Here is a 14,446-nt window from a genome sequence, read left to right on the forward strand (position 1 = left end):
CTTAGTATAAAATATACCATGATAGATATATTTCTAATGAACACGAACATGTAACGCATAATACTACAACAATAAATGTTGGATATCAAATATAAACGCCAACATGAAATGGAAAAAAAGAAAATTTTAAGATTTAGAGTACACTACATGAAACATAAAATAAAGTATATAAAATTTCAAACTCAAAATATAAAATATGAAATAAATTTTTGTATTTTTCTTACATAATTTTTATTATTTTCTCTTAGTATTTATAAGAAAATTGTTTTATTTCAATTTATTTGTCTTTTTTTAACTTATCAATAGTAATATTTTAAAAAATTAAATTGATCAGTAAATTATTTATTTTACTAATGAATTTAATTATATACCTGTAGACGGAGTTTCCGAAATTTGTTGGCGCGCGCGTATGTGGAGAGCTGGGGGTGTAATTGTATTTTCAACTGGGTAGAAATGGTAGGATGTGGTCTGAGAAGCATTAGGGGATACATCAAAATTAAAGTCGGTTACACGGTGCCCCTCTTACCCCGGCAATTACAACCTCCAAAATTCATACCATTTTCTAATTTCTAGGGTTTTGGACTCTCTCAATCTATCTCACGGTGACTGCAGCAACGATGCCTGTGAATCTAACGCCAAACTCAATCTCGTTGATAAATGGCGGAGATGTGAACTCGAAGCCGCTGGTTCAGGTCATGGATATAAAGCTGATTGGAAGTACTCAGGAACGTTACCGGTTCTTGATCTCAGATTCGGTGTCGACTCAGCACGCAATGCTCGCCACTCAGCTCAATGACAGAGTCAAGACCGGCCAAGTTAAGAAAGGATCCGTCGTTCAGTTGATCGATTACATTTGCAGCACTGTGCAGAATCGGAAGTGCGTATAATTTTATTTTGTTTTGCTCTAATAATGCTGCTTTTTTTGTAAAAAAAAATTTTACAGCTATGTTTTGTGTAGAGATTACTTTTGAAATTAATAGGCACTTAATCAAATTATCTAATTATCAAGCTTAGTTTGTAAACTGAGAAGTTTATATTGCATACTTTTAAATTATTTATTGTCAATTTGATGTAGGAAGGAGGAAAATCATCTCATTCATGCTATGAGGAGTTTTTGTGCATAAGTACCACCTGTGATGACAAAAAAAAGGGCAGAAATATCAATTATGCTGAACAAATTAACAATAATCTTATATAATGACTCTGTTGCTTTCCAATCCATGATGGTTGAGTATGTTGCTTGACTTATTAAGCAATGGTAGGGTTATTTTGTGTGTTTATAAGAGGGAGGAAGTAAGTAGAGATAAAGTGAACTTTTTATGTGTTTGGAACTGATTGATTCATATATTGCTTTGTGAATTATGATATTTTAGCAAAAGTTGTCCTGTTTCTTTATTATCTTTTGCCCTTTGTGCAGAATTATTGTTGTGTTGAACATGGAGACTATAATATTGGATTGCGAACCAATTGGGAATCCAAAAATATTTTCCGAATCTGAGTTAACTGCTCAAAAAACTATTCCTAGTAACAATTTGCCGCAGCCAGTTAGAGTTAATAATTACAGTGCTCCAAATTCCGGCACATTTAATCTGCAGAATTCTGGTACATTTAATTCTCAAAATCCAGGTTCATTCAGTACTCCAAATTCTGGGACATTTAGAGCTCCAAATGCTGGTAGTATTGTGCGGAGTTTCCAACCCACTGTTCAGCCACCTTATCAACCGCCCCCAAATTTCAGAAATCACGGTCCAATATTGAAGAATGAAGCTCCAGCACGCATCATTCCTATTGCTGCTTTGAATCCTTATCAGGGGAGGTGGGCTATCAAGGCCAGAGTGACTGCAAAGGGAGATCTTCGCCGCTACAACAATGCTCGAGGAGATGGGAAGGTCTTCTCTTTTGACCTCCTTGACTCTGATGGAGGGGAGATAAGAGTTACCTGCTTTAATGCTGTTGTTGACCGCTTCTATGAAATTATTGAGGTTGGTAGAGTCTATTTGATCTCAAAAGGTAGCTTGAAACCTGCACAAAAGAATTTCAACCATCTGAAGAATGAATGGGAGATATTTTTGGAGGCAACTTCAACTGTGGATCTCTGCACTGAGGAGGATGATTCAATACCAAAACAGCAGTTCTCCTTCAGACATATCAGTGAAATTGAGAGTGCTGAAAATAATTCCATAGTTGATGTTATTGGTATTGTGATATCTGTTAACCCTTCAGTTCCTATCTTAAGGAAGAATGGTATGGAAACTCAGAGAAGAATTTTGAATCTCAAGGATACATCTGGCAGGAGTGTTGAGCTAACTCTTTGGGGAGATTTCTGCAATAAGGAAGGTCAAAAGCTGCAGGAGATGGTTGACGTTGGGTTCTTCCCTGTTTTGTCTGTTAAATCTGGAAAGGTTAATGATTTCAGTGGAAAATCAATTGGGACTATCCCTTCTACCCAGCTCTTTATAAATCCAGATTTTGCTGAGGCTCACGAGCTGAGAGAGTGGTTTGATAGTGGAGGGAAGAATGCTGCTACTGTGTCCATTTCAAGAGAAATTGCTGCAGGTGGGGCTAAGAATGAGATACACAAAACTGTGTCCCAGATTAAGAATGAAGGTCTTGGAAGATCAGAAAAGCCTGACTGGGTGACAGTGCGGGCTTTCATAACTTTTATTAAATCAGATAGTTTCTGCTACACAGCTTGCCCTTTGATGATAGGGGATAGACAGTGCAATAAGAAAGTAACACAGTCTGGAAACAGATGGCAATGCGACAGGTGCAATCAAGAAATTGACGAATGTGATTATAGATATCTTCTTCAAGCCCAGATTCAAGACCAGACAGGATTGACTTGGGTAACGGCTTTCCAGGAGTCTGGTGAAGAGATCTTGGGCTGCCCAGCAAAGGAGTTGTACATGTTGAAATATGAATTGCAGGATGATGTTAGATTTGGGGAGATAATTCGGAGTAGAGTCTTTAACCAATATCTTTTCAGGCTTAAGATCAAAGAGGAATTGTATGGTGATGAGCAGAGGGTGAAGATCACAGTTATTAGGGCAGACCAGGTTAACTATTCTTCTGAAAGCAGATACTTGCTTGATTTGATTTCAAAGTCCTTTAGGAAATGAGTGATTTTAAGCCCAGGCAAGTGATAAAGATTTAGTAGCTTTATTTCTGCAGAGTTGAGTTGACTTGACTTGATCGAATTGGTAAATGAAAATTATACTAGTAGTTTCATGAATTTCGGTCAGGTTATCAATGCTTGTAGGTATCATTTAATCCTCAATCTGGCTCCCCGTTGTATGCATAATGCATTCCCTTATTTGAATTTCAATTTTTTATCTTTATTCTTTTCCAATCTGATTCTGGTTTGTTGATTTCTTTCTTGAGCTTAATTGCTGAAGGAAAGGAACAAGATTTTTCTTGGAGATTTGAGTTAGATTCCTTGATTGGTTTGCTGAGCTTTTGGTACTTGTTAAAAACAATTTTGAAGATGATGAATGAAATGATATTCCCATTGAGTTGCGCCCCAACGGAAATGGAAATGAAAATTTTCAGAGTTCACAATTCTTTGGGCTCAATTACACAAACGACATAAAGTCCATAGCTAAAAACATCAAACAACACATAAAATGGAAGATACATGCCAACGTCATCTGAATTTGATAGCTCTTAGATTCTTTTGATGGGGTCAAAATTGGATACGCCAATGACAGCACCGATGAGAGCAGCAAGCACAACACCACCAGCTGCAATGCTGAGCAAGAAATTCGTGAGTGATGAAGAAACCCCAGGGCCAGCAGCTTCAGCCACCTCAGGAATCACCATGGAAGCCGCAAGGGCACCAGCCATCAACGCGGTGACAGCTTTCTCTTTCAACGAAGAAGCCTCGACTTCAAACCTGCCACTGGATTTTGATGCTGCTGCCAATACTTTTGATGGCTTCACCGGCAATGGCTTGAAGAACGCTTCAGAGTTTACAACCATCTTTTGGCTTGCACGAGTTAACGGAATAGCCATTGAAATAGCTGAAGATGAAGTCATTTATTCCTTCTTCTGAGTTATTCCTTTTGCGTTCTGTGCTGTTTCTTCCACTGCTTTCTCTTCGGCAGATTTTGAGTGTTAAATTTGAAGAATGTGGACTTGGTTGAGCTCAGCCTTAGATAGAGGTAGTGGAGCAAGGGAGTGTAATGAGAGGAGGAGGAGGCGCTGGCCAACTTTATCTCTGTTCCACGTGGCAGCTTCTCCAGCTGGGACGGTGGATAATGTTGTCTCAATGGCTCAATCACATTCACACCATCAAGTTTGAAATTAGGGAAAGAGGTGACTTAAGGAATTTCGCTGCCCTCATAAATTTAACCTTTTTCTAATTATCTCATCAATCTTAATTTTTTAATTTATTTTATTACTTTTCAAAATTATCCTTCCGTGACCATCACCCTCACTACCTCATCGATAATAACTGCATCGTCATTACCACTAATTATTTTCTTCATTATTAATCTGGCATCTCCACTAGCATGTGATGAATTTTAATAAATTTTATTGATAAACAATGTATTTTGTTGTTATTGATGATATTTGTTTTGATTTCGTGATAATCTAAGATTTGAGATTTGACACAAATTATGAATCGATTAAAAAATAAAAAAGATTTGAGAGTTGTAAAGTTTATAAAGTTTTTTTTTATCAATGTATACCGCTGTAGGGCTAGTGGTTGCATGCAAAATTCCAAGTACACACTATAAGTTGTAAGGTTTTAACCTTTAAGAGTGTTTTGGAGATATCTGATTTATGATGTAGCCATGCCTTTATATAGGCAATTAAAAATCAGTTACATGTTCGGACACACCTTTTTATCATATCATATGGCAGGCATAATATATCAACTTTGTGATATATTACATAAGTCGTGATTTCTCCACGTTACTATCTGATCACACATACATTAACATCTCGCACTTGATCAAATGATGTAGTTTTTATTCGCTAGATGACTATAATTTTCATGTGCACATTTTTGTTAATCATCATATATCATGATACCAAAACTAAATTACAAAGTATTGATATCTTCATTTTATTAAGGTAAAATGGCACCAATATCCTTGATTAAGAATAAATTATCTGTACCTAGTTGTATTTGGTGACTTTACAGTAAACACTTAGTGTTACATAGATTTATCTTTGACGTCTCTAAACGAACTTTACATACAAAATGACCTATTATAACCTTTATCTTCTTGCTTAGTATTCTTTAACTTTCATCTGACCAATATATGAATTAGATAGAGTTGTATTGATTGTTTTCCCAAGCATCCCTAAGAATTTTTCAATGATACCCTTATACTGTATGTTATGACTACACATCTAGATGATTCTTAAATCCATTGTAGTCTCATGATCCCTGAACTTTTTTAGAGATAATCCCTTGGTCATGAGATCAACTACTATCTTACTCGAGGGAACACAATCAACTTTTATTTCTCCCCTCTCCATTATATCCTGTGTATAGTGATAATTTATATCGATGTGTTTGGCTTTTGAGCTTTCTGCTCCACTTTTTAACTAAAAAGATGGTAGACTTGTTATCGTAAAACAAATCAATAGGTTTTTTCTTTTTTTTGGATAAAACTAGTTTTAGATTAACGATGAACCTTTTAACCCATACATCAGTGCTAATTGCGGAGTTGCAAGATATGTATTTTGTTTCCATTGTTGATTTTGCAACGCAAACTTATTTCTTATTTAGCCAAGAAATAATTGTTCCACCAAACAAGAGTACATTATCACTTGTTGGCTTTCTATCATCCATATCACCTGCAAAATCTACATTAAAATAGCCAACAAGCTCTAGATCATTTAAGCCAAAGCATAATTCATACCTTTAATCCCCTTTAGGTATCTTGTAATTCTTTTAGATGCTTGCCAATGTGTTTTTCCTAGATTTGATTGATACCTACTAAAAACTCCCATAATGAGAATTCCAACGGCCTGTGTATAAGGTGAGTTTTCTATTTCTTTTATTTCAATTTTATTTGTCAAGCATAATTTCTTGTGGAGAGTTGTTGCCTTACACACACGTGTACTGACTAGTTTACAATTTGTCATATTGGATCGATTGAGTATTATATCTAAATAATTTTTTTAATCTAGATACAACATCTTTGAACCACTATGTCTTGAAATTTTAATTCCTGGAACATAGGATGCTTCACCCATGTTTCTCATTTCGGACTTTGTGTCTGGATATAATTTTGTCTCTTTAATCATATCTATACAATTACCAACCTATAATATATCATCTACATATAATGATAGTATAGATAAGTTATCTTGGTGTTTCGAGCTGCAAACACAAAGACCAGTGGATTCACTTGATATCGTAAATCCAGGAATGCTTGATGAAATTTTAAATACCGTTAGCTAAATGATTGTTTGAGTCCACATAAAGACTTCTTTAATTTATAGACTTTGTCTTCATGCCCTTTAACCAAAAAATCTTTTGGCTGAGACGTATAAATATTTTCTTTTAATTCACCATTTAAAAATGTTGGTTTTACATCTAATTGATGTAATTCAAAATCCATTCTTGCAATAATTGTCATGAGAATTTGGATTGAGGTGAATTTTTCAACTGGCGAATAAGTATCAACAAAGTTTATTCCAGGCTGTTGTGTATAACCCTTAGTAACTAGCCTTACTTTATATCTATCTAGACTTCATCTGTCTTTAATTTCTTCATAAAGACCCATTTACAACATATGGGCTTGCTTCCTTCAGGTAAATCAACTAATTTCGAAACTTTGTTTGTTTTGTTTGTTTCAATGGATCTTAATCATCTTTCATGGCTTCTTCCACGCTATTTAAATCCATTTGAGTCATAGCATCGTTATAATTTTTGGGATCATCACCTAGTTGATTTATTTCTTCAGATGTAAAAATATAATGATCTTTTTAACCATTGCAGTGGTTCACTTTTTCTTTTGCTCCTACTAATTTGATCATTTTCATTCGATTGTGTAGAACTGACAGGATTAGTTTCATCTTCCATGTTAGTATCCATATCATTGATTTTGATATGTGAAGTGGGAAAGGACTTATTATCTTCAGGTAGCTTTATCTGTTCACAAGGAATAACTATGTCAATATTTTCAAAGAATACAATCGTATCTCTAGTTTCTATGAGTCCCTTTTCTGAATTATAGAAATGATAACCACTTCTATTGTTAGGGTAACTAATGAATTTATATTTCCATGTCTTGGCACTTATCACTTGAAGGTTTAGGAATAAGAACATGAGCCTTACATCCCTATATCTTTAATATGACCAGTCAGGTTTCGTTCCTATCCAAATTTCATAAGATGTTAAAGGTTTAACTTTTGTGTGAACTCTATTTAATATAAATGTTACTATAGATAATGCCTCTCTCTAAAATTGTAGATTTCATAGGATGTCAAAGATTTCTTCCTTTCTGTAATTCTTTTTTTTTTTTTTTTTTTTGTGGAGTGCAAGGCATTGTTTAAATATGCCTTATCCCACTCTGTTTGTAAAAATCATCAAAAGCTTCATGTTCACCACCATGATCTCTATTCAAGGCTTTAATAGATCGACCCAATTGAGTTTGTACTTTCTTTTTGTATATTTTGAATTTTTCTAAAGCCTCAAATTTGTGTTTTAACAAGTATATATGCCCAAATTGTGAATAGTCATCTATAAATGTGATGAAGTGTTACATATCTTTTTAAGTTTTTGTTTTCATAAGTCTGAATGAATTATCTCAAGTAAATATGATGATTTCCCATGTTTTAAAAAAGTTTTTCTTGACAATTTTCCTTTAACACATGATTTATCTATGTTAAAATCATCAATACTTGAGGTAGCATTCCTTTGTTGCTGATTCAGAGCATTTTATTCTTATTTATGTGACCTAATCGTAAATGCAAGAGAAAAGTATTATCATGAAATCAAACAAATAAACATAATCAAAAGAAGAAATTTTATTAATAGTAGAGCCAATGGAATACATATCATCAATTCTTTTTCCCCTCAACATTACAATACCCTCTTTTCCTATGGTCGCAAACCCAAACTTAAATCTAATCTCAAAATCTTTTTCCTCTAACAAAGACATAGAGATCATATTTTTTCTTATTGTTGGAGCAAACAAAACATATTTCAAGATGATGGTGGAATTGTTAGAGGCAATTTTAAAATCCCCTATGCCTTGCACATCAACGTAGGTATTATTTCCCATGTATAGGCGATGCTCTCCTAGTGACATGTCTTATAGCACCAGAATCCAGCCACCATCGGCCATTAGATTCAGCAACGAGTGCTTCAGAAACAGTTAAGACAACTTCCTTGTGGTTCTTGTTGTCTTTGTTTTGGCTCTAGACAACAATCATATTGTGTCCAAACTTCTTTTTCTTCTTGTTGTTGTTCTGTTTGTTGTGATTTTCATTTTGTTGTCTTTCAAAAACAATCAAGACAACGATCTTCTTTTTCTTCTTGTTCTGTTTGTCCAAACTTTTATGGGGCTATGTTTTTCTTCATCTTGAACTTGTTGCTTATGGATTTGGTTATGTTGTTGAGTGAGCTTTCTTTCAAGAGAATATTGTTAAAACAATTCTCCTCTTTCCTTCTATTCAATCTAACTTTTCCACAGCCAGCAATGACGGTAAAGTGCTCATGCACAATTCCTTTTGCCTATATGTCAAAGATGTCACCAAATGATTCTAAGTTCTTGGTAAACTATTGAAAAGGACCGGTACTTGCATTTTTTTTTTCTAAAATAGAGTACTCAGCATTGGAAAGATCATTTTTAAGAATTTCCAATTTCATAATATAATCCACCACACTATCATTTTCAGACATACGAAGGCCATTAAATTTTGCCAACTGAAGTTGTATATAAGTTTCAAAATTTGGCCTATATTTATTTTCCAACAAATCCATGATTTCTTTTGCAATATCATGCCCTTCATATAATGGGATCAAATCATCTTGCATATTATTGAGGATTGTAACCTTTCTCAAGGCATTATCCTCTTCCCATTTTGCCACTTCTGTATCATCTGTGGAATTATCTTTAATAATTGGGTATAAAGTTCTTTCATGTGTTATTAAATAAGAATTCTTGTTTTCTAAGTATTAAAATTAACATTATTAATCTCTCTATTTTTCACTGTATCTAAATTTGTTACTCTCAATTTTTAAGAACTAGGCAAATAAATAATAACAATAATATTACTAATTTTATACTGAACTAGTAAAGATATTACAATTGTAATAATGTGTGTTACACTTATTTATAACTTATTTAATAATAGTAGGTAGGGATGGCAGAATAACCCAGACCCGGTCTGGACCTGGACGAACCCACATAATTCGGGCTGGGTTGAACCTGTACCGAAGCATAAAAAAATCCGAATCCGGAATAGATTTTTGTGACCTGGATTTAATTATTATTTATGAGTACAAAAAGCAAAAAATGAGAAAAACAAAACAAACCCTACATCCCACAACCGCCGTATCTAGTCCTATTCATTCCCCAAAATTCAACAAATGAATTCAACATCATCACCGTCGCCTGATTTATCATCACCCATCAATCATTAGCAACACAACATCGCCACCATGGCCACACTTCTCTGCAAGTTTAAAGAATGGACTTGACACCAAGGCAGAGAAGTCAAGGAAGCAATTGAAGGAAAGGAAGAACATGATCAATAAGATATGGTGTAAAGAAGACCAAGGCCTCAGATGTTGCCAAGAAGAAATGAGCAATCCATTCTTTTATGGTCCCGAAGCCTAACTTTCTGTGATGGAGCTCTATGATAGTCTTTTTTGGTATAATTTCTAAAATAAAATATATTGTGTTGTGGATTTGGTGTTTATGTAGTTATATTTCCAGATTTTGAGTATTAAAAAAAATGGATTTATACTTATATTTTGGTTGTTGGAATCATTGGGTTTTATTTTCAATTTACGTGATTCCACATCTTCCTCATCTATTTCAAGAGCTTATCCAACTGCCAAGCAGCTCCAAAAACCGCATGCTTGATTTTTTTTTTTTAATTTCAGGCATTAGCTACATCTATCTGGGTTTGAAACCTGGAATTCGGAAACCCGAATTTATCCGGGTTGAACCCGTATCGGACCCGGAACCTAAAAATCTAGGTTTATATCCAGGTCCGATTTGTTAAATTATCATCCGGGTACGGAACCAGGAAGCATAAACCTGAACCTGGACCCGAATTTTGCCATCCTTAATAGTAGGATAGAATAAACTCACTGATCATTAGGTTTTATCAACGTACAACTATGCTCATTGAAGTGCGAGTGTAGATATGGCCTTGATGCATCTTTTACTGGTACTGGATCTGGCAAATTAATGATTTTCTTATTGTTAGAAAGTTGGAGCAAGTAAATTGATTCAAATTGTTCTAGAACCCTCGTGAGACATTGAGGACTTCGATCTTGAATTTGCTAACCAAAATTGATTTCCCATTGATTCAAAGATGAAATAGCCTTTTCATCTTTGCTCCATTTTGACTTCCATGAGGAAGATGAACCCAAATTGGTTCTAGTGGAACCTTTCTTTTTCAGTTGTCGTTCCACTTTCATGGCCATGTGAACCATGTGTTCCAACTCAACACAGTGCTGCAAGTCAACCACATTAGCAATATCTTGATTTAAACCATGTAAAAATCTTGCCATAATGGCCTCTCGTTCTTCTTCAATGTTGGCTCGAATCATGATTATTTCCATCTCCTTGTGGTAATCTTCCACACTTCTGGAACCTTGTGTAAGGCTTTGAAGCCTTTGGTGCAGCTCCCTATAATAATGACTAGGAACAAATCTCCTCCTCATGATGGCCTTCATCTCCTCCCAAGTGTTTATAGGCCTTTCACGATTTCTTCTCCTACTCAAAACAAGTTGATCCCACCAAATAATAGCATAATAAGTAGTTGTGGCAATCAAATACTAGCTCCACCTTTTTTTCCCACTCCAAATAAACTTCCGGATCATTTTTACCTTGAAAAGAAGGAATTTTTAGTTTGATACTCCCCAAATCATGATCTATATGTCTTGCCCTTCTATCATCTCTTTCATGCATGTCAACAGTGGCCTGGTCATCAAAATTATCTAAGTCATCACCATCTTCTTCTCCCATGGCAGCACGCCCTTGATTACCTCTTACATTAGGAGCTATTGGTTGTTGCCCCCTTTGTAGATTGGCTATGACAGTGTCTTGCCTCTCCAATTTGTCATAGATCTCTCCAAACATCAGATTCATGCGCTCAAATTGTTGTTGCATGGCCTTGAGCATAATTGATTGGTCTATAGCTTCTTGATCTTTTGACATATTTGTGATCTGAAAAGAATGTTAGCAAAAAGACCTCACAACACTCCCTCACGTGTTTCACTCAATTTGATGTCACTTAACTCTCGTGTTTAATACACAAATTGGCTTTTTCCCTCTAATGATCTCACAAACTTTTGCCTTTTACCACACTTAATTCTCTCTTTCAGTTCTTTATTGAACTAAATAAACACAGTCAAGAAAAAAAACCCAAGTGGCACACCAAATATGACAATCCAATACACTAACAAAGAAAAGAAATTAAGAGAACACAAAGAATGAAAAGAAAATTGAAGAAAGGAAAGCAAGCAAGCGAAGCAACACAATTGATATTGTGTGTAAACAATGTCAAGGAAAATGAATAACTAAAATTCAATTTGATGAAAGTAGAAATACTTGAATCCTTTTGTAATCTTTTTTTTTGTACGTTTTTTTTCTCTTTTTTTTTTTGATAATCAAAATAAATAAGACATTCAAACCTTATTAGAAACTAGCTCTGATACCAAATGATACGAATTTCTCACAATGAAACTTTGAAACTCACACTTAAATTGTAGTTTTAACTTTCCAAGAAAGTTCTAATTAGATTTATGACAAACAAAACCCTGACCCAATGCTTAAGAAAAGCATGAACCAAAGGTATAGAGAATGATATTGACGCCACATTCAAGAAATAGATGAGTAGGTGAGTGATAAGTCTAAATTTGGAACACCACAAGAATGCAAATTCTTGATAAGTTCACTAGTTCTCAAAAGAACCAAAGAAAGAATAATCTTTCAAATTCAAATAATATTAATCTCTTAATTATCATACATAGCAAGGTTGCTGAGTTTAAATAGGCTAAAAGAAACCCAAGATCCTAAAAATACAAATGGAAACATTGGAACAACCCTCTAAGTATAGGTTTGTCAAAGGGTACTTTAAAAGCCTTCACCAACCCACTATTATTAATGATAGACTTGCCTAACACATTGATAAACTTGACACAAAACAAATAAATGAAGTTGAATAATCAAAGGAGTCGTTTGAATTCCCAAGCCTGAACAAGCTGTAATAAATTGATCATAACGCCTTCTAGAGAACTCCAAATTTAGCTCTATAAAATGCATTGGAAAGCTAACTTAATTATCTTTCCAATGGTATATAGCTTGTACATTAATTCTGGCTCAATCAATACCAGATTTATTCCGAATTTTCCCTTTTTGCATTTGATCCAAATTGTGTATTTGGCTGCCCAATAGCTTGAATAATGCCCACAATGCCTTGTCTTCTCTCCAAGCCCAATTCATGATGTCTTGCATCTTGAGTTGCATTTTCAATCCATATTTTCTCAATTAATCCATTTAATGCAGCTTGCATCTTTTTGGCTCTAGCTCTTGTAATTGGGCCTCCATGAATGTGCAAAGGATCACTTGAAGCTTTAATGGTATTCCCTTGATGGTTCTCATCAGCACAGAAGAGATGCTGGGTTTATAAGGAGTGATCCACACCTTAATTGGCAAGACGCGTTTTGGGGTGTATGGGCGCCCCAGGAACAAACCCGTGCGGACCTTGTTAAGGCCCAAAGCGGACAATATCTTGCCTGGTCTGGGTTGGGTCATGACACCATAATGTGCAAGCCAACTTTTTATTTCATAGAAGTGATGCTTTGGAAACTTCAAGAGTCTGAATCATGCATTTATCATGCGCGATTCCTTCAACGGACCTCCACAATTTGATTGAGCCCAAGTTGCTTGAATAAACCCATTAAACACTTCTTTGAATTTCTTTACTCGAGCTCTTGTGACTAGTCCGACGGGAACTTGAATAGGATCTGAATGTACCTCATCCCATGTGCTTGTGACAGTTTTGTCCTCAATCCCATCATAGAGAATTGACTTTAGTAGTTAGGAGAGTTTTGAGTGTGCAAGTGAAAGATGATGAAGCAGTGCAACGAGAAAACATTTTATGTACTAGGTGCTATGTTTAAGAAAAATTATGGAGTATGATTATTGATGAGGTAAGTTGTCCTAATATTGATAGTACTATCATAAAGGAAAAATTGGGGCTCCTGACGCTTAAGCATCCACAACCATACAAACTATAGTGGCTGAATGACAGTGGTGAGGTGAGAGTGAACAAGTAGGTAATAGTGTCTTTTCGAATCGACAAGTATGAAAATGAGGTGCTATGTGATGTAGTACTAATGTAGGCTGGACACTTGTTACTTGGACGACCTTGGAAATTCGATAGATGTGTGAACTAGGATAGCTTCACCAACAAGTATTCGATTATGTTTAATAAATGCAACATTACTCTTGTTCCATTGACACGAAAAGGGGTTTACGAAGACCAAGTGAGCTTACAGAGAAAGAGTGATCAAAAGCCAAGAGAAAAAGAGGGAAAATAAAAGAATTTCTCTGCAAGAGCGAGTAAGATAAAAAGAGTGTTGTTTTCAAATCAGCCAATGAATGTACTTTTATATGAAGATGCATTTTTAAATACCAACGAACTTAATCCTACTTTACCTTATTCTATTGCTCGTTTATGAGGAAACACCATATGGTTTGCGTCTAATATGCGGGATTAAACATTAGACTGATTTCATGCTTAGTGTAACCATTTCAAACCAACTAGCCTATAGGAGTAACTCGGAGGAGACAATGGAACTTCAAAGACAGGTTAATGAATTGATGGAAAAATGGTAGTGACAGAAAGCATGAGTCCATGTGCAGTTATGATTTTTCTAGTTCCTATGAAGAATAGGACATGGAGGATGTGTGTTGACAGCCATGTCGTTGATAACATAACGGTAAAGTATCGACATCCCATTCCTAGGCCAGATAATATGTTTGATGAATTGCATGGTTCTTGTTTATTTTCTAAAATTTATTTGAAACCTTAAAATAAAATTAGTTTGTATGAATGGTTAGCCATGCCTTTTGGTTTGACTAATGCTCCAAGTACTTTTATGATACTTATTAATCATGTTTTGTGAGATTTTATTGGCAGGTTCTTTGTTGTTTATTTTGATGATACTTATATAGCAAAAACTTGGACGATCATGTAGTACATTTGAAATCTATTTAGAAGTGCTTAAGAAAGA

The 14,446-nt window shown here is 35.0% G+C and overlaps 2 protein-coding genes across 2 annotated transcripts; one reads left to right on the forward strand and one right to left on the reverse strand.

The window, feature by feature from the left end:
* The first annotated feature begins 486 nt into the window (after window positions 1-486).
* On the forward strand, window positions 487-3,309 carry LOC18053774 (replication protein A 70 kDa DNA-binding subunit A). Its single transcript, XM_006451501.2, has 2 exons — window positions 487-877; window positions 1,418-3,309. Exons 1-2 carry the CDS (start codon window positions 618-620, stop codon window positions 3,117-3,119), a joined length of 1,962 nt encoding a protein of 653 aa, XP_006451564.1. The 5' UTR covers window positions 487-617; the 3' UTR covers window positions 3,120-3,309.
* A 228-nt stretch (window positions 3,310-3,537) lies between these two features.
* On the reverse strand, window positions 3,538-4,296 carry LOC18053775. The gene has a single exon (XM_006451502.2). The coding sequence runs from the start codon at window positions 4,033-4,035 to the stop codon at window positions 3,664-3,666; it is 372 nt and encodes a 123-aa protein (XP_006451565.1). The 5' UTR covers window positions 4,036-4,296; the 3' UTR covers window positions 3,538-3,663.
* Between the last annotated feature and the right edge of the window lie 10,150 nt (window positions 4,297-14,446).

This window comes from Citrus clementina, unplaced genomic scaffold (genome assembly GCF_000493195.1).
Source record: "Citrus clementina cultivar Clemenules unplaced genomic scaffold, Citrus_clementina_v1.0 scaffold_1, whole genome shotgun sequence".
NCBI lineage: Eukaryota > Viridiplantae > Streptophyta > Magnoliopsida > Sapindales > Rutaceae > Citrus > Citrus x clementina.

Bases quoted from the DNA above. Each gene is read 5' to 3' on its own strand.
- LOC18053774 (XM_006451501.2), top strand. From the start codon at position 618: ATGCCTGTGAATCTAACGCCAAACTCAATCTCGTTGATAAATGGCGGA. The intron at 878-1,417 runs GTGCGTATAATT...CCCTTTGTGCAG, and splicing joins AGCACTGTGCAGAATCGGAA to AATTATTGTTGTGTTGAACA.
- LOC18053775 (XM_006451502.2), bottom strand. From the start codon at position 4,035: ATGACTTCATCTTCAGCTATTTCAATGGCTATTCCGTTAACTCGTGCA.